The sequence below is a fragment of the Garra rufa genome, chromosome 19, assembly GCF_049309525.1.
Source record: "Garra rufa chromosome 19, GarRuf1.0, whole genome shotgun sequence".
In the NCBI taxonomy this organism is placed as follows: Eukaryota; Metazoa; Chordata; class Actinopteri; order Cypriniformes; family Cyprinidae; genus Garra; species Garra rufa.
The window spans coordinates 40,233,570-40,260,362 of NC_133379.1; the positions used below are offsets into that span (position 1 = coordinate 40,233,570).

The 26,793-nt window shown below is 32.9% G+C and overlaps 1 protein-coding gene across 1 annotated transcript; it reads left to right on the plus strand.

Moving 5' to 3' along the window:
- LOC141292927 (one cut domain family member 2-like) lies at window positions 1-25,758 on the plus strand. Its single transcript, XM_073824977.1, has 2 exons — window positions 1-1,129; window positions 25,472-25,758. The coding sequence occupies exons 1-2, from the start codon at window positions 1-3 to the stop codon at window positions 25,756-25,758; spliced, it is 1,416 nt and encodes a 471-aa protein (XP_073681078.1).
- The last annotated feature ends 1,035 nt before the right edge of the window (window positions 25,759-26,793 follow it).

Below are 26,793 nucleotides of genomic sequence, written 5' to 3' on the forward strand. Positions count from 1 at the left end.
ATGAAGACTGCCTATAACGCCTATCGATGCCTGGCCAAGGATTTGGATGCGTACGCCATGAACCCAGAGATGACAATGGACATTGGCAGCCTACACGGTGGAATAAGCCATGAGCAGGACTTGATGAGCAGCCACAGCCCCCATCACAACCGCAACCCGGGGGCTTCGTTACGGATACACCAGGATCTGACCGTGGCGCCGTCGCGCTCCGCGATGGTCTCCAGCATGGCTTCGATTCTGGACGGCGGCGGCGGCGGGGTTGGCGTTGGCGGCGGAGGAGAGTACCGTCCCGAGCTGTCGCTACCGCTCCATCACGCCATGAGCATGCCGTGCGACACATCCCCGCCTGGGATGAGCGGCACCTACACCACGCTGACCCCTCTGCAACCGCTGCCGCCGATTTCCACCGTGTCCGACAAATTCCACCATCCACACCACCACCATCACCACCACCAGCGTCTCTCTGGGAACGTGAGCGGCAGCTTCACTCTCATGCGGGACGAGAGGACTCTACCAGCCATGAACAACCTCTACAGTCCCTACCACAAAGACATGAGCGGGATGGGGCAAAGCTTGTCCCCTCTGGGCAACGGCCTGGGCTCCATCCACAACGCGCAGCAGACGCTCCACAACTACGGCGCGCATAGCCACGACAAGATGCTCAGCTCCAACTTCGACGCGCACACTGCCATGCTGGCCAGAGGGGACCAGCACCTCTCCCGAGGCCTCGGTGGCCCCGCGGCGGGCATGATGCCGCACCTCAACGGGATGCACCACGGCGGGCACCCGGGCCACCCTCAATCCCACGGGCCCGTGTTGGCTTCCAACCGGGACAGACCGCTCTCCTCCTCCTCCTCCTCCGGAGCGCCGGGCTCCGGCTCGGGTCAGCTCGAAGAGATCAACACCAAGGAAGTGGCGCAGCGCATCACGGCCGAGCTCAAGCGCTACAGCATCCCGCAGGCCATCTTCGCGCAGCGGGTGCTGTGCCGCTCGCAGGGCACCCTTTCCGACTTGCTGCGGAACCCCAAACCCTGGAGTAAACTCAAGTCCGGCCGCGAGACGTTTCGCCGCATGTGGAAGTGGTTACAGGAGCCCGAGTTTCAGAGGATGTCGGCCCTTCGGCTTGCAGGTAAGACAAGGTATCTGCTTTTGAACATCTTCTGTTGTGTCCCTTTAGGCTTCAGAGTTCGTGCTTGCAACTGATGCGCAAACGCGCTTTTAAATTTAAACATCCAGAGTGAAACAATGTATCGCACCAAGATTGTTTATTTACATTTGAAATGTCAAAAGTGCATGCTCTGGAAGAGCTGCTTCTGTCGGTGAAAGAAAAGCTTTTCAGAGGGGTGCTGAATAGGGATGTGTTGGTAATTACTGGACTGTTATTCCCCTCCTGCCCCTCTACATCAGGCTTGTTGCCCCCTCTAGCGATGGGCGGTGCAGGACCCCCTTTTTCCTTTGTTCGGCTGAAGAAAAAGCAAGACTTGAATTTTCAGCTTGAGTGTAGTTTTTGGCGTTCGAGGTGTCAGAGACGGTGTCGTGTTGTTGAATAGCATCCTATCAGTGCATTAAAATAAAAGCTTTGTGCGTATTGATTTTTAATTTGTAGGGTGATGCACAATTATTCACTGAAATAATGGACAGCTCTGATGCCTCATGCATTGTGCAACACAGGCACAAGCCTGTGCATTAACTTCTGCTTTAGAAAAGCACACAAACTGTGTGTATTTTGCTTAAATTGCAATGCATCTGAGTGTCAACAAAAGAGCATGTGTTTGAGCGCATACCAAAACACCAGCATCTTTATCAAAACATACCATCATTGATTTTTTTTTAATATGATGCGTTCGGCTAATGCACTATATGAACAGTTGTGTCAAGCAAACAAATGCGTTTTCTTTCATCAAGAATGTGATTTTAAACAGAAGTGTGCTTTGAGATGTTGGCGTAGGCGCTTTAATGCTGTTTCCCTGCAGGGCTCTGGTCTCACAGATGGCTTTGGGTTGGGGGGAAGGTATTATGTGATCTGCAGGGGAATTGAAAAGAAGAACAGAGGCTGCAGCGGCTCGATGAATTATTGATAGAAATCTCTGCGTGACCCTCAGCTCAACGCACAAAACGTCACCTTGTCTTGGGTTAAACAGGCAGAGATGTGCAGCCCGGCACCTGCCTTTTGTTCAGCGTTTTGGAAAGGAGAAGAGACGCAAATAATAAAGCAAAAATAGGCTGCTAGAGGAGTTGCACGTCGTGGCATCAGAAATGTCTGATCTGGAGAGAATGGCTGGCTGTTTTGTTTTCATGCTTGCATTTCATGCATGTAAATGTTGACTCAGAGCTACACTCGTGGTTCCTCCAAGAACTGTTAGTTCTCTCAAAAGAACCATTTCAAATAGTGTGAAAAACGTTTAGAGGTATTTCATGGAACCATTAATGAAGCCAGGAAAGAATCTTTAGTTTTGAGGTAAATTTGTAAATTCTTGCATTTTAATCAGCATAATGTAATGCTAAACACATGATAAACAAATCCAAAAATCACCAAAGACAACAGTGATTTTTAAACAAAATATAAAATGTTCTATTTACGAAAATTTCAATCAAAAAGTAGTTATGCTAAGAAATATGTCTATTTTTAGGCAAGTAATCAAATGTAAGTTATTGAGTGTCGTTGAAAATGTGACTCTTTGTACAGATGAGATTTTCTCGCTTGTTCTAGTTAAATCCTGATCTTTTTGCACTTTTAAAAGTCTAAATTACTATTAAACGTTTCACGTAAATGTTGATAATGTCATTTACAATGATTGGTTTAATCTAAAATGTAATGTAAAAATTAGTTTTGAACCCCATACCTGAAGCTACATAGAGATTTAATGACTTATTCGTCTTCTTTAAGCATCGTAGTGCAGGTGCCTGATGTCACCGGAGAAAACGAGCCTGTCTTTGCACTATTAATTTAGTCAAATCAAACGTGACGTCTGACTGGACCTCATTCCAGTCACACGGCACAGGCAATCAGCCATCGAGACGAACCTCGGCCTGTGCTGTCCGCCGCCGACAAACAACTTTATTAAGTAAATGATCAAAGGGGACAAGCGCTGTTATACGAGTCAGGACAGAGGAGATTGAAAAAGAGCCGGTGCTGGAGAAACACAGGGGTCCCGGCCCGTAAATAAGAGCGCTGGAGATGGATAAATATACCTCCAACCCATGCCAGACTGCATTCGGAGAGACGTCTCTCCTGATTTGGGCTTCTGGAATGAGTGTTTCGCTTTCCAATTGAAGACGGACAGGGATGATATGAAATATCTTTAGATATACAATGGGGTCTGAAAGTATGAGAGCACTTGCATTTTTGTAATTTAATTTAAGTATATTAACAATCTGAGTAAAAAGTTAAAATGACAACAGAATGAGCAACAAAGCTTGATCATGAAAGAGCATCTTGAGCATCTTCAGCAAATCTGACCATCTGTACAAAGAGTCACGTGATCAATGACACTCATTTACTGACATTTGATCCTAGGAATATTGCAACAACAAATGAAATATTTCTTCATTTTCACATCATTTGCAGTTTTATTATCTAAAAACTCTTTATTTACAAGTTTGCACGAAGAAAAACATATTTTCAGGAGGATGTCAAACATTACCATTGTAAAGCAATATTTATTTACTAGTTTGCATGGTTTTTTTTTAACAGTAGTTAATGATAGTTCACACTGTGAACTAACATAAACAAAAACTTATTTTTACTAACATTAAAAAAGAGTAATGTTTTAAAACATATACAGATTATGCTTTCTTTAATGTTCTAGACATTAAATTATATTAATTAAAATTAAATCATGTAAATGATCCTAGAAATGTTGCAATGATATGTTTTCATTATTTTAAGTTATTTGCATTATTTAATATCTAAAAACTATTTATTCACTGGTTTGTGTGGAAAAACATCCCACATTTTCAGTATGGTCTCAGACGTTTGGACACCACTGTAAAAAGAATATTTATTTACAGGTTTGCAAGGAAAGCTACATTTTTAATGTGGTCTAAGATATTTGAACACCATTGTAAAGTATTATTTAATTCAGGTTTGCATGAAAAAAAATCCATATTTTAATTCTTTTAGGGCATCTGAACACTGCTGAGTAATATTAATTTTTTTTTTGTATTTGCATGAGAAAAAATATATTTTCAATGTTGTCTCAGATGTTTGGTCACCACTGTATATTTTTATTTATTTTTAATTTTGCATGAAAAAATTCCAAATATTTAAGGTTGGTCATCAAATTTGGACATTTGGACACCACTGTAAATTATTGTCTTTTCCCAGCTTGTATTGAAAAATCACATATTTTAATGTGATCCTAAGCATTTGGAAACCACAGTAAATTATAATTTGCCAGACATTTGGTCACCACAGTATATTTTTATTTATTTAAATGTTGCATGAGAAATATATGGTCTGGGACATTCGGACACCATTGTAAATTATTGCCATGTTTGCATAAAAAAAAGTTGTTAATGTAGTCTTAGATATTGGACACAACTGTAAATTAGTATTTATATAATTTTGTATAAAAAAAAATCTTGAGTATTCGGAAAAAATTGTAAATTATCATTTATTTCCACATTTGCATTAAAAAATCCAGTTCTCAGATCTGTAAATGATCTATTTCCAGGTTTCAGACACCTGAACACTACTGTATGCTATTATTATTTCCGTATTTGCATGAAAAAATTTTACATTTTCAATGTGGTGTCAGACATTCGGTCACCACTGTATATTTTTATTTATTTTTAATTTTGCATAAAAACCCCCAAATAATTAATGTGGTCTCAGACAGTTGGACACCACTGTAAATTATTGTTTATTTGCATGTTTGCGTAAAGTCTGAATTTTAAATTTTTTCCAAAGACAAAAATCTCTGTATAAGTATCTATATAATCTTGTATTTAAAAAAAATCTTAAGCATTCGGAAAACCACTGTAAATTATCATTTGTATCCACGTTTGTATGAAAAAATCCAAAATTTTCAATGTGGTCTATAAATTTAATTAAATAAATTTATTTAAATAAATTTTCCTTTATTTCTTTCTAGGTTTCAGACAGCTAAACACTACCATATGTTTTTATTTATTTCAGTATTTAAATGAAAAAAAAAATAGTACATTTTCAATGGTGTTAGACATTTTGTCACCACTCTATATTTTTATTAATTTTTTTTAATTTTGCATTTAAAAAAACACCAATAATTAATGTGGTCTCAGACATCTGTACACCACTGTAAATTATCATTTATTTGCATGTTTGCAAAAAAAAGTCTTCATTTTCAATTTCAAAAATCTCTGATATTTGGACACAACTGTATTAGCATTTATATAATATTGTATTTCGGAAAACCACTGTAAAAAAAAAATTCTACATTTGCATGAAAAAATCCAAAATTTTCAATGTGGTCTCAGATCTGTAAATTATTATTTATTTCCAGGTCTCAGACACCTGAACACTACTGTATGTTATTATTTATTTCCATATTTGCATAAAATAATAGTAAATTTTCAATGTGTTTAATATTTTTATTAATTTTTATTTTTTGAATGAAAAAATATTTAATGTGGTCTGAAACATTTGGACACGACTGTAAATTGTTTATTTTTATGTTTGCATAAAAAAATCTGAATTTTCACTGTGAATTTTCCACTGTAAATTAGCATATATAATCTTGTATTCCAAAAAAAAAAAAAAAATCTTAAGATTTTGGAAACAACTGCAATTGATCATTTATTTCCAGGTTTGCAAAAAAAAAGTCTTCATTTTCAATTTCAAAAATCTCTGATATGTAAAAATATTGTATTTCGGAAAACCACTGTAAAGCATTTTTTCTACATTTGCATGAAAAAATTCAAAATTTTCAATGTGGTCTCAGATCTGTAAATTATTATTTATTTCCAGGTCTCAGACACCTGAACACTACTGTATGTTATTATTTATTTCCATATTTGCATAAAATAATAGTACATTTTCAATGTGTTTAACATTTTTATTCATTTTTATTTTTTGCATGAAAAAATATTTAATGTGGTCTGAGACATTTGCACAAGACTGTAAATTGTTTATTTTTATGTTTATATTTTGGAAACCACTGCAATTGATCATTTATTTCCATGTTTGCATGAAAAAATCCCAAATTTTCAATGTTGTCCGAGACATTTTAACACCACTGCATATTATATTGGTAGAATAAGTGGTCAACCAATATCGGTTTTCAATGGCCAATGCGATACCGATATCTAGAGAATAAGATGGCCGATAAACACAGATGTAAAAGATAAATGCTATAAGTGAATCATTATGAAATTCAGATTTTTTTTATTGCATAATATGAACTTCTCTTAAAAATAGCAATTGCACATCATAATTTTGTAACGTCCAAATGATATATCGGCCAGTGACTAGTTAGAATATCTAGTTGAAGTCACAATGAGGTTGTGTACAGTAAAATGAATGAATGATGTAAGATTTGAATATAAAGTGATAGTAAAGATGCAAAACAAAGGCTATAATTAGCAAAAGTATCTTATTTTAAATTCCAGGCCAATCGTGCATAATATTGTCAGTGTGTTGTTTGGTGGACTTGTCAAAGGGCAGGACCAGGACAAAGAGATCAAAAACCCAGGTCATAGCTGCTGTTTATTTCCGTCCTGTCGTTCAGTAATGTGTGTGAGAGTTATGTCACTTTTTTAAAACAAATATGTGTTGCTGAACGACGGCGGATCGATGCGGGTAATCTCTTAAAGATTAAAAGGGCATTAATGCTGGCAACAATAACATAAACGTGTGCACCCAGTTCGCATTGATCTGGAACCCGATCCGGACTTGTTCCAGTAAAGCTGACGCTGGAGGAACGTTCCCAGAAAGCCGACTGACTCCGCGCTAAAAAGACTCCTGGCGGGCTATTCTGAGCCGCGCTCGCCGCGCTTGTTTAAAAGGATCATTAAAGCCGATGAGACGCGAACTCAACGCATAACCGAGCGTTGATGTTTTCCAGCGGATTTTAGCAGGATGTTTAATCATCCCGGCTCTGTGTGGACTGGAGGAGGCCGGCGTTAAAAGGATGCGCCCGGTGACCTTCACACGAAGTCCGCGCCTCGCGGCTCCAGAGAGGACGGCGTCTGATAATTATAATGGCTTTGCGGTGCTTTGAGGGACCTTTTAGTGATGAGATTCTCTTCTCAACCCAATAAGTGTGTAACACGGGCCAAGAGAGTGAAATAATCCCGGCAGAAATATGATTGGCCCGACTGCTTTATCAGATACTCTTGTTATTGTGGTCAAGCTGTTTTTGATACAGAAAACAGGCTAATCCAATCTCATGGAAGATGTCCTAGCATTATATTATGAAAAACCCAGCATCGCCTGTTATATTGTTAAGATCATGCAGTGACACTTTACAATAAGCTTTCATTAGTTAACTAATAGTGAACAACACATCTGTAGCACTTCGTTTGAATTTACAAATACTTGCTTTTTTTTAGTTTAGTTTAGTGCACTGGAAACTAACATGCACAAGATGTGTTTTTATTAACAAACATTTAAAAAAGCTTAATAAATGTTCAGAATTATTGTTTGTTAGTGCATTAACTAATGAGACCTTATTGCAAAGTGTTACCAGTGCTTTCTTAAATATTCTAGAATTAAATAAATTAATTCAAATGAAATCATCTAAATTAGGGACTGAAACTTCCGTTAGAGGCCTTTGAATATGTTTAAATGTGGTTTACAAACTCACATGCATCTGTTTTTTTATTTTAACTTGCATGTTCCAGAGACAATAATAATCAATGGTTTTGTTTTTTATGTATATATTTTATGTACTTCACTCATCTATAGGCCTCTGAACAATTCAGAACATTTCAAATACACAAAAGAGTAACTTTGATTGTGTAAGTCTTTATTATTTCCACATACTTCATGTAGTCGTTGCAATCAGTCCAGGCAAATTCAGCTGATATTCTGTACAGTTAGGTCTAATAGTCTGAAAATGCTTCTAAATTCTAAAGTAATTCAAGATTTGTGACCCTGGGTCACAAAAACGGTTATAAGGGTCAATTTTTGGAAATTGAGATTCGTACATCATCTGAAATCTGAGTAAATAAGCTTTTCATTTATGTATGGTTTGTTAGGATTGGACAATATTTAGCTGAGATACAACTATTTGAAAAACTGAAATCTGAGGGTGCAAATAAATCTAAATATTGAGAAAATCATCTTTTAAAGTTGTCCAAATCAAGTTCTTAGCAATGCATATTACACTGAAAAAAATGATTCATTGAATTACCAACATTTTTAAGGTAAGTTGTTGCAATCAATTTATTTTTGCTGCATTTAAATAAACAAAATTTTAACTGTCAACAATTTTTCCTTAAATGCAGCTAAAATAAATTGATTGCAACCACTTACCCTTAAAAAAAATAGTAAATTCAATTAATTTTTTTTCCCAGTGTATTAATCAAAAATCAAGTTTTTATATATTTATGGTAGAAAATTGGCAAAATATCTTCAAGGAACATGATACTTAATATCCTAATTATTTTTGGCGTGACATCGATAATTTTGGCCCATACAATGTTTTTTTTTTTTTTTTTTTTTTGGCTTTTGCTACAAATTATTACCATGCTACTTAAGACTGGTTTTGTGGTCCAGGGTCACATTTGTCATTGCAAATTATACCAGCATAGTAATTTTAATAAAAAGTTGTGATTAGTTGGAAAAATACTTCATTAATCATCAAATTGCCTTGTTTTGAAGTCTTTAAAATCTTAAAACTGGACTTTTGCATCTCACAGTATGTATGTTCCTCCTCGTATATATCTTCTAGCACAGATCACTGAAGCGTGCATTCATGCAGTTGCAGGTTGTTTTTTTGTTTTGAGGTGAAGTTGATGTGATTATCTCTGTGTCAGGCTGAAATGTCTCGTGATTGGGGGATCGCCGTCAGCACCGGCCTGAGCAAAGGGCAAAGTTTTTGGTCTCTCAGCCCCACAAAACGGCCCGTGATGCTGCTGTCAGTAAACGAAAACAAGTTTTTATGGAGCGAGTCTATAGGGGAATCATTTGTCCGTCAGTTTTTCTTTTTATTTTGGTTTTATACGTGTGTTCCAGCAGTCTGGACTGTTTGGTTTCATGTTAGTGATCCACAGATGAATGATGTAGATTAACTTGTTTTTGCAGCATGATAAAGTTTATTTTATGTAAAACGTGTACAAAGTTTATTCTTTAGTTTACACACCATTATATCTCTTACATGCTGTGGCTTGCTAAAAGAATCACTTTTAACTTCAGCTATGAGGAAAGAGAGGTTCATGTTTGCTTTTCTAGAAGCTGATAAGAGCTTACGTAATAAAACACAGCCATTATTTACAGTTGGGTCTTATGTTCTTTTAAATTGAGCTTTTGTCAGTGGGATAGGTAACAAACTCTGCCATCATTTATTCACCTACATGTCTTTCCAAAACTGTCTGCTATTATTTTGTACATTTATGTTTATGCATTTGACAGATCATTGCATTGCATTCCTTGGGAATCAAACCCATGACTTCAGCTTTGCAACTTAAGGAATATTTTTTAATGCAAAATTATAAATCCTGAATCTTGATGCAACTCTTTTGCATACAGCAGTTCATAGCCATATCTATCAAGCTCCTGAAAGCCTTGAAACATGAAGTAATTGTATGATGTATGTTATTTAAATGTCTATTAGTATGGAAATTAGCTGCTTAAATATCTACTTTTAAGGTTAAAGCATCTTATGGGTTTGGACCTGCATGAAGGTTGTATAAAGGATGACAGAGTTTCCATTTTAGGATGTGATGCAATCAGGGTTTGTGTGCTTTTAGAACAGGTTGTTTCTTTCCAGACAAAGATACAGATAACAAAAATACCTATTTAAGTAATCACCGTTGCTTATTTATCTGTGGCACTTTTGTGCATTTGTAAGCATTTAGTGTTTTTGTGAAGCTGATTGGATTGTTGACTGATGTTTTTGACAAGTGTGCATTGTTTCAACACATTGTTTGTGAGTGTTCTGATTGGCTCTATCAGTGTGCTGATGTTTCTGTCTGGCAACAAACCTTTGAACCACTGATGTCATCATTTCAGACCCAGATGAACTCTGACCTCTTATTCACTTGATCAGGGAACATTTGTTTTGTTCCTCATGGAGATCAAGAGATACAGTGAACCTGAAAGTGGCTGGAGACTAAAAAGAAGTTGAGTCTGGAGTCTCACTTAAGGACACTACAGACAAAACAATTGTTTTTTTCATGCATTGGTCATTTTTGAGACTTTGGATGGTTTTTCTTTCAGACTATTGGAAAAAAACATCTAAAATATAAATTTCAAAAATAAATTGTATTACATGTTACCAATTTGCATTTGTAGATTTCAATTTTAGTACATATCTTAAAAGTTTTTTTCTCAACTTTAACAGAACTTACATACACTAAAACTTAGGGTTTTATTCCTCTCTATATTCTGAAGATTTTTTACTGAGTGTTTTGTTTATATATCAATTACACTGGTTTATATAACATTCCATTCTTAAAAGCATGTTAAAATATGTATCTTTAAAGACTGTGAGAGTTTTTTTTTTCCACTTCAGCAAAAACTAACATACACCAAACTTAGCAATTTTATTCCTCTCTATATTCTTAAGATTTTTACTCTGGGGTTTATTTATATATTAATTGTACTGGCTTCTCTGTATTCTGAAGATTTTTACTGAAGGATTTTTTTTTATATATCAGTTGCAATGATTTATACAACATTTTATTCCTAAACATGGTAAAATGCATATCTTTAAAGACTGTGTGAGTTTTTTCTCTACTTCAGCAATACTTACATACGCCAAACTTAGCAGTTTTATTCTTCTCTATATTCTGAAGATTTTTACTGAGGGGTTTGTTTATATATCAATTGCACTGGTTTATATAACATTTCATTCTTAAAAACATGGTAAAATGCGTATCTTTAAAGACCGTGCGAGTTTTTTCTCTACTTCAGCAATACTTACATACACCAAACTTAGCAGTTTTATTCTTCTCTGTATTCTGAAGATTTTTACTGAGGGGTTTGTTTATATATCAATTGCACTGGTTTATATAACATTTTATTCTTAAAAACATGGTAAAATGCGTATCTTTAAAGACCGTGTGAGTTTTTTCTCTACTTCAGCAATACTTACATACACCAAACTTAGCAGTTTTATTCTTCTCTGTATTCTGAAGATTTTTACTGAGGGGTTTGTTTATATATCAATTGCACTGGTTTATATAACATTTTATTCTTAAAAACATGGTAAAATGCGTATCTTTAAAGACCGTGTGAGTTTTTTCTCTACTTCAGCAATACTTACATACACCAAACTTAGCAGTTTTATTCTTCTCTGTATTCTGAAGATTTTTACTGAGGGGTTTGTTTATATATCAATTGCACTGGTTTATATAACAGTTTATTCTTAAAAACATGGTAAAATGCGTATCTTTAAAGACCGTGTGAGTTTTTTCTCTACTTCAGCAATACTTACATACACCAAACTTAGCAGTTTTATTCTTCTCTGTATTCTGAAGATTTTTACTGAGGGGTTTGTTTATATATCAATTGCACTGGTTTATATAACATTTTATTCTTAAAAACATGGTAAAATGCGTATCTTTAAAGACCGTGTGAGTTTTTTCTCTACTTCAGCAATACTTACATACACCAAACTTAGCAGTTTTATTCTTCTCTGTATTCTGAAGATTTTTACTGAGGGGTTTGTTTATATATCAATTGCACTGGTTTATATAACATTTTATTCTTAAAAACATGGTAAAATGCGTATCTTTAAAGACCGTGTGAGTTTTTTCTCTACTTCAGCAATACTTACATACACCAAACTTAGCAGTTTTATTCTTCTCTGTATTCTGAAGGTTTTTACCTAGGGGTTTGTTTTTATATCATTCATACTGCTTTAAATAACATTTTATACCTAAAAACATGGTGAAAATGCATATTTTTCAAAACCTTGAGTTTCTTTCTCCACTTCAGTAGCACTTACATACACAAAACTTAGCAGTTTTATTTCTCTCTATATTCTGAATGTTTTTACTGAGGGGTTTGCTCATATATTATTTGCTTTGATTTCTATAACATTTTACTCCTAAAAACATGACAAAAATGTGTTTTCCTGGTTTATTGAGTGATGAAAAGAGATCCAAAATCCTCTCTATAAAAACCTTCACGTCTAATATGTTAACAAAATGAAAGAATTTTGAACCTGGCTTTACCCACTGTTTTATTAAATTTTCTGTTATTCAATACAAATCAATGCAATTTTAATTACATAATGCCTTGCTTGCTTATTTAAACATAACATATCAGAAACTTGTAATACAAAACAGTTGTCTTAATGTACTGTGATTAATCAACTGGTCTTAAAGTCTTTATAATCTGCCTGGTAGAATTTTTACCCTATTGCCTTAAAATTGTCCAAATGTCACAGCAAGCGTTGTTTATTTGTTAAGAATGATGCACAAACACACTTTGCAAGCAAAATACTTAACAGTATGGTTTGAAATAATGAAACAATAGTTCTAAATTTACCAAAACACAAGTTAATAAAGACATTTACTTTAGAAAAGATCCTACAGTATTTCGGACATGCACATGCTTGATATATTTATAAGCATTATGCATGTGAACAAATGATTTTGGGGTTACTGTATTTAGTTCTGGCCAAAGCAAGATGATCCACTGCAGAGAACACATGACTATGTTCTCTCTTAGTTTCTTTTTCCTTCCCCTCCTCCATCTCTCGGCGAGGTGTCCGGCCTCCACATTAAGGATATCCGCACATGCACAGAATGACACAGCTAAGTGCAAGACTACAGCATAATGCATTTAGCAAGTCCTCTCGCTCTAACACACACTCACACACACACACACACACACACACACACACACACAGGCCACTTCCAGAAGAGCGTATGCTTAGAAAATGGTTGATACTGAGATCGGAAGCATTTGAGCGGCCCGGCGTTCGCACGAGAGATCACACGACTGTGAGAGTATGAAACACTAGACGAATTAAAAAAAGAGTGATTTTCTCTCATCTGTTATGGGGAGGTTTCAGCGAACAAGTGAAAACATCATTAATGATCGTGTTTTGTGGCGAAATATTGATCTGATGTCACCCACCGCCCCCCCCCCTCGCTCTCGTCTCCCTCTCTTTCTTTGTACTGTATCTCTCGCTTTTTCCCTCTCATGTAAATCTGATGACTGTAAGCATGTGACTGGAAATTTAACGATTTTGTAAATGGCATTACAAGTGCCTTCGCTTTTAACAAAGAGTAGGGATTTGCAATTTTTATTTAAAGTAGTTTCAGACATTTACTAGTTTTTAGAGCAAACGTTGATAGAGCAATATTAACCAGGCTGATTAATTGGCGTGTATTTTTTAGGTTATTAGTAGTTATTTTAGTTTTTATTTTTATATTTACTTAAAATTTTTGTTATTTTGCTTTTTTATTTGGCAACCTGCTGAAATAAAATTGCATCAAGTTTTAAGTTTTTAAACAAATTTAATTGAATACACTTTTATTTCATTGAATCTCAGAGTGTTTTAAGTAACAGAATGTTTTAATGGTTTTAGATTTATAAAATCTGCCGACTGCCTAGTCAATACATTTTGTGCAAATATGGTAAAATAAGTGTTCAAATTCATAAATTTTGTGTAAATCTCTTTAGATAGCTACACTCAACCTGTTTTGGTCAATCACTAATTCTCAGTATGGATTTTTCTTGCATTTTCAAGATCACGCAAACCATCTTATCTCAAGGTTTTTTGCTTTTGTCTTCAGAAACGAGCTTCAGCAGCATCCGCATGTATAATTCAGTGGTGATCAGACAGCGGTTTGTTTTTTGTGAAGTCATGGCACATAATGTACCGAGAGAACCAGCAGAGTAAAACTACTGAATGTGATGTGAAATTTACTATCTTAATGCATGACTATAAGGTTTTATAGTCAATCATTCATCAGTGCATGTTATTGCAGTAAAATATAATGGTTTGCTCTAACTTTAAAAAGATTTTCTTTATTTGCTGATGTCATGTGGGCCGTATGGGCTGTTGGTAATGTTAATATGTTTTAACGTGTGTGTTTCTGCTGCTCAGAAGGGTTTTTCTTTGTTTTTTATGTTATATCAGTGATTCTAAATACATTTAAAGGTCAAAAAATCTTTTAGGAATTCTAATGGAATTTGGATTTTTTGGGTTTATCAGTAGCCAAAACATTGATATATGTGAGCCTGGACCACAAAACCAGTCTTAAGTAGCACAGGTATGTTTGTAGCAGTAGCCAACAATACATTGTACTGTATGGGTAAAAGTTATTGATTTTTCTTTTATGCCAAAAATCATTAGGATATTAAGTAAAGATCATGTTCCATGAAAATATTTTGTAAGTTTCCTAGTGTAAATATATCAAAACTTAATTTTTGATTAGTAATATGCATTGCTAGGAACTTCATTTTGACAACTTTAAAGAAGATTTTCTCAATATTTAGATTTTTTGCACCCTCAGATTCCAGATTTTCAAATAGTATCTCAGCCAAATATTGTCCTATCTTACCAAACTATACATAAATAAAATGCTATTTTTATTCTAATTCATCTAGATGATCTTAGTATATTTTTATTTATTTTTTTATATATATATTGTTTCCAAATTATGATACATATTCTATGAGCAATTCTTATCTATTCAGATTTCAGACGATGTAAAAATCTCAATTTCATAAAATTGACCCTTATGGCTGGTTTTGTGATCCGGAGTCACATATATAATAATAATATTATTATAATTGCTCAAAATTTGCACAAAAAAAGTTTTTTTGGCTTATGCCAATAGCCTCAATATGGCCAAATACCAGCTAATATATGTTCTTACCCAATTTCTATTTATTACACACAAAATCCATAAAGAATCCAAAAAGAATCCAGTATTTATTCTAATTCATTTATTCTCTAAATTTCGGAAAATCTAGATAATCTTACTATATTTTTATTTCATTTTCTTCAATATTGTTTCCAAATTTTGATGCATATTCTATTATACATTTGAGTTTATTTACTATTGTTTTTGTTTTGTAACCTTCTCAATGCATTTGCATGAAAAGGAAATTTTTTTTTTAGTTTTTCCGTAAATTCAATCCATCCAGTGGAATTGAAAAGAATTTAGATTTTTGATTTTTATGTTGCATTTCCAATTTTTTTCATTAACCATCATCAGCATTCCTTTAGATAATTTTATACTTCAAATAAAATTCCACTGCATCCAGATTTAATATATATAGGTCAGATGGTCTTTGGGTTCCTCATTAATTACTGAAGGTGTAAGCTGATACTCAATCCAGGCAAGAACTGATCGATTTCATACGGCCGGGCCTTTCAGGGCAAGGTGGAAAGCGTTCAGATATGAGCGAACGATGGCGGTGTGGATAGGACCGTTCCACTGGACGTTTCCTCTCACACACATTGATTTACATTTGCCAGCAAGGAAAGATAAACCAGCGGTGTGAGAGCTGCTCTTACCCGTTTGATGAAAGGCCAGGGAAACCTGAGGTATTGATCAGATTGATTGAACTCTACCCCTTTTAGAAAAGCCCAAAGTTGACACCCCTCTCCCACCACGGAAATGGTAAATCCCTTTGAATAATATAATTGCTTTTTTGATCGCACTGTAAAGCGCCATGAGAACCCGTCTTGATGGAGTCAGTGTTGCGTGGACGCCCATTGACGGCTGAGATTGCGTCTCTGTGCATGTGTGTGTGTGTGTGTGTGTGTGTGTGTGATTCTTTCGGCCGCAGTAAGCAGAATACCAAATGATGACGGGGAAATTCACTGCTCCACAAAAGCAGCAGTCTGGAGCTTTTATCCAGAGCAGCACTGAACAGAAAGCCATCAGGGCCTCGTAAAGAGATCTTGGTTTAGGAAGTAAACATTGATCCTTTATTTTACTAGAGAGAACAAAAGGAGAAAGTACAGCTGCCTCGTGCACTACAAAGACAACTGACCCAGCTAACAAAAAAGAAGAATGCTATGCTAACGTTCCTTTTCAGTTGTGAAAACATTACCTCTGAATGTTCAAAATGTTTAGTTTTTAAACATTATTCCTTGGTTATGCGAATGTTCCATTTTCTAGTTCATTATTTTGAAACCTTATGGAAATGTTACTTTTGAATGTTCTCTAAACAGAAACAAGTTACATTAAAAAAAATGTTAGTTGAACATCCAACAAAAATGTTTAAAAAACATTCTTGAGTTCTAAAATATTTTCATAGCTCAAAAAAGACGATGTTTTTGCATTCTATGAATATTTTGTGCTGACATTTTTCTTAAAATTATTCTCTGAAGACTCAAAACGTCTATTTATTTTTTTTCTTTTTTCTGTAAATGTTAGTTACATTTAAAATGTAACTAGCTAAAATGCTTTAGAAAAAGAAATATAAATGTTTTTGTGCTGACAGTCAGAAAAAATATTAAATATGTTCTAATTATGTTTTGCTAATGTTTGCATTAAGTTATGAATAATTTCTGAGTGTTATGTGAATGTTAAGGGAACATTCCATTTTGTCATTTTGGAAATGTTACTTTTGAATGTTTTCTGAACATCCTGAAACAATTAGTTACATTTAGAAAATGTTAGTCGAACGTCCAACTAACATGTAAAAAAAATAAAAATAATAAATCCATGTATAATGTTTTTGTGCAGACATTCTCATTAAGCTATGGAAATGGTTATTTATATATATATATATATATATATATATATATATATATATATATAAATATATTATATATATATATATATATATATAATTTTTTTTTTTTTTTTTTTTATGTTTAAAAAAAGTTTTTCTAGGTTAAGCGAACATTGAGGGAACATTTAATTTTATTATTTTGCAAACACTATTGGAACATTAATTTTGAATGTTCTCCAAACATTAAATTTAAGAATGTTAGCTAAAATATTTCAGGAAAAAATGTTCCATGAATGATGTACAAATTTTTTTGTGCTTGCATTCGCATTAAGTTATGAAAACTGCGTTTCTGAATTTTCAAAATGTCCAGTTATTTGAATGTTTGAAAACGTTTTTTCTTGGTTATGCATATGTTGAAGGAACATTCCGTTTTATCACTTTGTAACATTATGGAAGTGTTACATTTAAATGTTCTCTGAACATCCTCAAGCGAATAGATACATTTAAAACACGTTATAATAAACATGCAAATAAATACTAATATAATGTATAATGTTTTTGTGCTAACAGATGTTCTAAGAATGTTTTGCTATCATTCTCATTTAGTTATAGAATTTTTTTCCCCCCTAAATGTTCTCTGAACAACATGTTTTAAAAACGTTTTTTCTTGGTTAAGCAAACAATGACAGAACATTCCATTTTATCATTATGGGAACATTAGTTTTGACTGTTCTGTTACATTTTAAAAATTCTAGTTGAACATTTAATAAAACATTTCAGAAAAAAAAAAACATTCCATGACTTAAGTATAAAAAATGTTTTGTGCTAATGTTTGGGAACAATATTCTATTAATGTTACTGGAAGAAGGTTTGTTTGTTCCAAAACTTTCTGAGAAGATTCCCTGTCAGCTGAGGAAAATATTCCCCAATTTAAGATGAATTAATTTCTAAAAATGAAAATAGCGCGGCATTGGAATGCTTATGGATTTTTTCTTTCCGTCATAATTTGAATCCAGTCCTTAAGGATAGAAATCCTATATTAATGAGTAAGAATCATTTGACTGCTAATATAACCTTGTATCATTATCCTAAAGGATCCTAATCCTAAATAGGATTTTACTGAAGCAAAAGTGTTGGGTTTATCCAGCAGGATCTTATTTGCTTCTTATAGGATTCTTATTGATCCTATTAGGATCCTTGAGGATTTATTTCAAATTATGTATTCCAATTCCTCGAATCCTGTATGTATTCCTTCAGGATTTGTTCTGACTAAATTCCAATGTTCCAATACAAAATTGCTTTCTAGATATGAGAGAAAAAAACACGTATCCTGTTAACCCTGCACTTATTATGTGATGTCTAACCTGCAGAAATTATGGAAACTGCTAAAGATTAAGACCGGTAGCTAAATGGGGTACTTTTAGCAAAACCACAGAGCTTAAAATAAGCAGACAGACTGTAGTTTGTAGGTTTTGCACATTAAACGGCTGATGTTTTGCTAGAGGAGCATCAGTAATGGAGGCTTTGGGTGGAATGGCGCACGCTGCTCGTGTTACTGTGGGGCTGATGGGGGAACAGCGCCATCTACTGCTGATCAAACACTCTGTGTGTGTCTGTGCTGGACTGAAATCATTTCAACACAACCCTGAAGGAAACCTGATATCTTACACATCATAATGATATGCAACTGTGATTGTTTACATGATGACGACAACAGATGATTCTTACAAGAATTCATTCTTACATTTGCCTGCATAACTAATTAAATGGTCAGAATTGTGAGAATAGTGCATCTAGTCTGTGCATTAGCACAAGTAGACAGCCGTAGGACAAAAGGTCTTTCAAACTAGCTGGCATTTCTGTTATAGCTTATTTAGAAATGTAAATGGTCAGTTCTCACTTTCTGGCAAGGTTCCTCCTGTAACATTAATAGAATGTTTGTTTAAAGTTGTCTGGTCTTTAATAACATTATTTATGCTTTCAGAACATCCACAAAACAAAAGTAACGTTCCCATAATGTTTACAAAATTATAAGATGTAACGATCACATGTTTACAAAATAATAAAAATGTATGATTCCTGTATGTTTACAAAATGATGAACCGTAAAATTCCCATAATGTTTGCAAAATGATAAAATGTAATGTTCCCTTAATGTATGCAAAAGTTAAAATGTAACATTCCCATGTTTACAAAATGTTAATGATAAAAATTGCAAAATTTAAAAGGTAGCGTTTCAAAAAAGTTTAAAGAATAATCAAATGTAACATTCCCTTAATGTTTGCAACATGTAAAATGTAACTTTCCCATAATGTTTACACAATGATCAAATGTAACATTCCTAAAATGTTTACTAAATGAGAAAACGTAAAGTTTCCAACAATGATAAAATGTAACGTTCACTTAATGTTTATAAATTATAAAATGTAACATTTCCCTAATGTTAGAAAAATGACAAAACATAACTTTCCCTTAATGTTTGCAAGATTTAAAATGTAATGTTCCCTTAAGTTTGCAAAATTATCAAATGTAAAGTTCCCTTAATGTTTGCAACATTTAAAATATAACGTTCCCTTAATGTATACAAAATGACAAAATGTAATGTTCCCTTAATGTTTGCAACATTTAAAATGTAACGTTCCCTTAATTTTTGCAACATTTAAAATGTAACATTCCTTAATGTTTGAAAAATGACAAAACATAACATTCCCATAATGTTTACAAAATTGAAAATGTAACGTTCCCTTAATGTTTGCAAAATGATCAAATGTAACTTTCCCTTAATGTTTGCAACATTTAAAATGTAACGTTCCCTTAATGTTTGCAACATTTAAAATGTAACGTTCCCTTAATGTATACAAAATGACAAAATGTAACGTTCCCTTAATTTTTGCAACATTTAAAATGTAACGTTCCCTTAATGTTTGCAAAAAGATAAAAGATAACATTCTCATAATGTTTACAAAATTATCAAATGAACCATTCCCATGTTTGCAAAATAGGATGAACAAAATGTAATCTGAGTTTGAATGGGTTAACGGTAGTTGAGGATAAAGCGCTGAAGTCTGTCTGAGTTTGAGATCCCTAAACACTCAGTCCTGCATTTCTGCTGCCATTGTTTCTGCATCAATTATACATGCAAAGTGTGGAAATATTGCTGTGCATTTGTCTTTATCAAATATTTAGTTTAAGCGCGCTGTGATAGGGGGCCGACGAGGGCTTTGTCGTTTTTACACACGCAAGTCTCTTGGACGTCTGTCTGCAGCGCTCAGCAACTTCTTCTGCCTGAGTGCAAGACCTGCGTTTTTTCGCACTCTTTACACTTGGCATGCTGCCGCCTTAATTTTATGACAAATGGGTCTGAGCTCTGTGTGTGTGTTTGTGTGTGTGTGTGTGTGTGTGTGTGTGTGTGTGAAGCAAGTCTGGTAATGAGGGTGTGAATGCAGCAGAAGTGAAAACTCACACACACTGTGTAAAACCACACTGGCGTGTGTGTGTCCGCCTTTATTTACACCGTAGTTTCCTCTTACATAATAGTTTTGTACTCAATTGAGCTCTTAACCTGATTTCTATTGATCTGGCCCAGGCTCAGTTGTGCATACTTAATTCGGAGAAGTAATCAAATCAAATCTTGACACACACACACACACACACACACACACACACACACACACACACACACATATGTAGTGCTGGTACAAATGGTGTTCATTTTATGCTCTTTGCAGATACAAAATATGTTTTAGTTCATAATTAGTGTTGTTGAGTTGTTGCATGTGATTTTTCAAGTGCAGATTTGTGGCAGAAGCAGTATGATCTTTCATGATTTTCATTCACCTTTGGACAAAATGCACAATTTAATGCATTCTTTTTCATGCATTTTAATTCAGAAGCTTTTGTGTCACAAAAAATACCTGAATTAATCATTTTAATGCATTTTTATTTTATTGCATTACATTTTTTATTTAATTTTGTTTAACAAAAAACTAATTAAATTAATTAAATAATATGTCAAAATAGAGATATTTTAAAAGTAATATATGGTATATTTATAAAAAAAACAGTTTGAATATATTTTTAGAAATTAAATATTTAAAAAATGTAAATTCTAAATAAAAAAAAGCATTTTAAAATAATTTTTGATTTTATGGGTTTGAACTTTAATTAAACAAAAATAATTAAAAATAAAAATGATAAAAAACTAAAATCTGTTTAGTACCTTTTATAATATATTATCAAGATAATTTATTTTGCATTTTAATTCAGTTTTGTGTTAAATATCAGAAGTTTTCGTAATTGAATTGTGTCAAGGAAAAGATTTTAATTCTTAAATCTTAATTGTTTGAAAAAAACAACAACAACAAATTAAATAATATATATATATAAATATATAAATTATATATTAAAGTGTAATAGATGCTATATTTATAAAAAACAGTTTGAATATATTTTTAAAAATTAAATATTAACAAAATATCAAATTTAAATGATATATTTAAATAAAAAATTGCATTTTTAAATGATTTTAGATTTTATGGATCAAACGTCAATTAAACAAAAATAATAAAAAATAAAAAACAAATTCTAAAATTAATTACTAAAGTACCTTTGGTACATTTTATAATATACTGACTACCACAATAAAATAAAATAATAAAATAAAATAAATTTTACTTACTTTTGGTTAACTTATACTGTTAACCTATTTTCTCATATTTAAACCATTTCCTTTTTTAGCCTTTTACTGTTAAAATGTAGATTTTTTTTAAGATTAATTTCCACATCGTCTACAATTTTAAAACGTCATTTTAAGATGAAAACTTTTGTTGGGCTGTAAGATAACAAATATTTGTCCTTTGAAAGGTGAAAGATTTGTAGACACACCTGGGTTAAAATATATTGTAAGACAGTCTGCTGTTATATTTCTAGTTTTTCATCATAGTTTTCAATGTGTTTTGCATTACATCTGTGTGATGTCTTCAGCTTTAGCAGCGTTTCCTGAGATCAGCACAACAGACTCACACACAGCTCAGCAAAATCCACAATCATTAAAACTGTAGAAACACTTTCATACACATTAATAAGAAATTCAGCCCGAGGCTGTGATAAACTGTATCATACAGATATACTGTAAGCAAAGCTGTTTTAAATTGATTGACTTCTTTAGTAATATATAAAGTGCTTTATTATAGACCAACACAAATTATAGCGTTGCATTATAGAGTATGATGCTACACATAAGTCATGTTTTAATTGCTGTATTTACCACTGAGTCTGTGTCTACAATGAAATACTAGCTTAGTGCTTACTCTACAATTATTGTGCACTATTTACTGCCTATTATTTTTAGAAATACAATGTGAAACAGTAGGCAATAAGAAATGATACATTATTCAAACAGTAATATGCCAGTTGTTGTTACATGCATCTCATTGCATATTTAATTATACGTGGCTTGCATTTATTATCTCAGAATTCGGGTATATTTATTTTGCATTTTAATTCAGGTTTGTGTTACAAAAATCAACTTTAGTAATTAAATTGTGCCAAGAAAAAGATCTTTGTTCATCATTTTAATGCATAGTTTTTAATGCACAATTTTTATTTTGTTGCACAGCCTTTTATTTTTATTCAGTTTTGTGCATAAACAACCCTTATCTGACTATTTAAATGTGTCAAAAAAAAAAAAAAGATCTGGTTAATGCATCATTTTTAATGCATCAGTTTTATTTTATTGTTTTGCATTTTAATTCAGATTTGTGTCAAGAAGGGGATCTGGTTAATTTGTCACTTTTAATGCATTAAGCAATTATTTTTATTTGATTGCATTGCATTGCATTGCTTTTCTTTTAATTGCATTTTAATTCAGTTTTTTTGCAAAAAGAAAAAGAACATTTAGCTGTCTAATTAAATATGTGTCAAGGTAGAGATCTCTGGTTAATTTGTCATTTTAATGCATAATTTTATTTTATTTCATTGCATTGCATTACATTGAATTACATTGAGATATCTGGTTAATTTGTCGTTTTTAATGCATTATTTTATTGCATTGCATTGCATGGCATTGCATTACATAACATTGTATAATACATTGTTATTATTGCATTGTCTTTTTATTGCATTTTAATTCAGTTTTGTGTGAAAAGAAAAAGAAAATTTAGCTGTCTAATTAAATATGTGTCAAGATAGAGATCTGGTTCATTTGTAATTTTTTTAATGGATAATTTGGTCACACTTTATATGAGGTGGCCTTAACTATTATGTACTTACATCAAAAAATAAATACAATGTACTTAATGTGGTCATTTTGCATTGCAAAACACTTTTGCTTCTATTAAGGTGGGATATGGGTAAGGTTAGAGACAGGTTTGGTGGTTTGGGTAGGTTTAAAGGTGGGTTAGGTTGTAAGGGATGAGTCAACCGTAGTAATTACATAAATTAAATACAAATGTAATTACATGTAGGTTTTTGAAAAAGATAATAAAGACAATAAGTACATTGTAACAAATTATTAATTTAAATGTAAGTACATAGTAGTTAAGGCCACCTAATGTAATGTGAGACTGATAATTTGAATGCATTTTATTTTATTTTATTATTTTATATTTGATTTTATTTGATTGCATTACTTTTTTGGCATTTTAATTTTAATTCAGTTTTGTGTTGTTAAATCAGAAGCTTTAGTAATTAAAAATTGTGCCAAGAAAGAGGTGTTTTTTTATTGCACATATATGCATTTTTATTCATTTTTGTGTATGAAAAAACAACCTTTATCTGACTATTTAAATAATGTCTCAATAATGGATCTGGTTAATGTCTTTTTTTAATGCATCATTGTTTTTTGTTTTGTTTTGTTTTGTTTTGTTTTGTTTTGTTGCATTGAATTTTATTGCATTTTAATTCAGTTTTGTGTAAAAAGAAAAAGAAAATTTAGCTGTCTAATTAAATATGTGTCAAGATAGAGATCTCTGGTTAATTTTTAATGCATAATTTTAATGCTTTATTTTATTCTATTGCATTGCATTTTGTACAGTATGTGCTTATGTGCTTTTGCATACTGAACATTTTGACAAATGTTGTTGATCCGGATCTATCAAGCACACTGTATACAGTACATGCTGCAAAAAGAGTGTAATCCCTAGCCTTTCTCTATATATTTCTGTGGTGTTTGTTGTTGATTTGTTGATGCTGTCAGTGTAGATCAGTCTGGTTCTTGCTCTGGTTTATCTGGTAATTATCAGGGATCATGTGTTTTTGGTCTCTTGTGATAAAAGACCCTAAATATAAAGCAAGCAGCTCCGAGTGAACAGGAGTGAATTACTCTGGGAATCTTAGTGGTCGCAGAAGCAATTACCTGGAGAGGATCTTTAGCTTCCTCAAATCATTTACAGCTTTCCTGTCAGACACGCTGATCTCAGTTCAGATGTTACACAGTTTGAGTCCCGATTCCTGAATAATAATCTGTTAAAACACAGTTGAAGAGGTTTGCTCCAATGCCAGTGTGTTTATTCTATGTTATTCTATATTAGCTCATTAATTAAAACAAAACGTAAATGAACAAATATGAATTTTAGATGAAAAAAAACTTCAACTTTAAGTACTAACATTACTAAAACAAAAACGAGTAAATTAAAGTAAATTAGACATAAAAAACCTAAATTAAAAACATCAAATACTCATAATAATACTAACACTGAAATAAAAAATAAACTAAAGCTAAATATATAAAGAGATTACAATAAAAAATTTACAAAAGCAACACAATGACTAAAAAATAAACCAATAAATGGAATTATTAAAAAATATATACTATATATTATTAAAAAATATATTATTTTACTACATTATTATATTACTAAAACTGAAACTGATATAAAATTTAATTTAAGGTAAATGTATCTTAGAAATCATTTTAAAAATAAAAGTGACAAAACACAATTAATAAACCTAAAACTGAAATAAAATAAAATAAAATAAAATTACTAAAAAACAAAAAATGACAAAAGCAAATAACAAAATTACTAAAACAATTATAATAAAAAAATTGTATACTACTATAAAATGTGTGTGTGTGTGTGTGTGTGTGTGTGTATATATATATATATATATATATATTTTATTATTATATTACTAAAACTAAAACTGATGTAAAATTTAATTGAAGCTAAATTTAATTAAAATTAACTAAAGTACAAAACACAATTACTAAACCTAAAATGTAAATAAAATAAAATAAACTAAGTAAAAAACAAAAACTAATAAAAATGACAAAAGCATGTTTATTAGTTTTTGTTTTTTCTTGTTTTTTTTATGTGCACATAACAAAATTACTAAAACTTAAATACAAGTAAATTAATGCTAAATAGAAAAAAAACAAAAGCACAAAAAACCACTAAAACTTGAAAATGAAAACTGAAAATGTAAAAATTAATTATTTTACAAAATGTTAATAAATACTATGATAACACTGAAAGTGTTAAATGTAAATAACACTCTCTAACTGTTCTTTCTGTCACTTGATTATTTTTCTTTTTTGTAATTGTCAGGCTGTAGGTTCAAACCCTGCATTAAATGTTTTAGTATTTGTTAAATGCATGAATCTATGCGTGATTGATTCTAACGTGTTTCTTCTCTTTCTCTTGTGTCTCCTTTCCAACAAACGAAACCCCCGAAGCGTGCAAAAGAAAAGAGCAGGACCCGAGCAAAGACAGGAGCAATACACCAAAGAAATCACGGCTGGTTTTCACAGACCTGCAGCGGCGAACGCTTCTGGCCATCTTTAAGGAGAACAAGCGTCCGTCCAAAGAGATGCAGCTGACCATCTCGCAGCAGCTGGGTCTGGAACTGAACACTGTCAGCAACTTCTTCATGAACGCCCGCAGACGAAGCCTGGACAAATGGCTGGACGAGGGCAGTCCGGGCAACACGTCGTCCACCTCCAGCACTTGTACCAAAGCGTGATCCCGGACGGAGAGGGAGGGAACGGGGTGGGAACGCGGGGCGACGGTCGGGACGCGCCACGAGCCAACTTTTTAAGAGGAGAAAATCATTCCGAAGGGCAACGGGAGGAGAGACACGCTGCTTACCGGCTCCAGACCGAGTCAAAAACGCAACCATCTGTTCATCCAAAGAGCCAAACGTCAGGAAAAAAGGCTTTCTGTGCTCCAGTCCAACCTTACATTTGATTGTCGACTAAAGAGAAAACCAAAGGGTTTGCATTTCACATCTACATTCACTCAAAATTAGCTTTGATTTTCATTTTCTCAACTCGTGTGTGTGTGTTTGTTTGTGGAGAGACTTTAAGCTATAAGGATGAATCTCACAAAAACACGTGATATTTTACACTGATAATATACTATTTGTTACCCTGGACCACAAAACCAGTAAGAAATACAAAATCTGGGGGTGCAAAAAAATCTAAATACTGAGAAAATCACCTTTAAAGATCTTAGCAATGCATATGTGACCCTGGACCACAAAACCAGTCTTAAGTCGCTGGGGTATATTTGTAGCAATAGCCAAAAATACATTGCATGGGTCAAAATTTTTGATTTTTCTTTTATGCCAAAAATCTTTAAAAAAGAAATTAAGTAAAGTTCATGTTCCATGAAGATTTTTTGTAAAATTCCTACTGTAAACATATCAAAATGTAATTTTTGATTTGTAATATGCATTGTTAAGAACCTAATTTGGACAACTTTAAAGGTGATTTTCTCAGTCTTTTTGAGTTTTTTGCATCCTCAGATTTCTGATTTCAAATAGATGTATCTCAGCCAAATATTGTCCTATCGTAACAAACCATACATCAATAGAAAGCTTATTTATTGAGCTTCCATATGATGTATAAATCTCAGTTTTGTCAAATTTAACCTTATGACTGGTTTTGTGGTCCAGGGTCACATATTACTAATCAAAAATTAATTTTTGATAAATGGTAGGAAATTCACAAAATATCTTCATGGAACATGATCTTTACTTAATATCCTAATGATTTTT

Excerpts from the sequence above, each read along its gene's own strand:
- LOC141292927 (XM_073824977.1), top strand. The coding sequence starts at position 1 with ATGAAGACTGCCTATAACGCCTATCGATGCCTGGCCAAGGATTTGGAT. Across the intron at positions 1,130-25,471 it reads GTCGGCCCTTCGGCTTGCAG|CGTGCAAAAGAAAAGAGCAG; the intron begins GTAAGACAAGGT and ends AAACCCCCGAAG.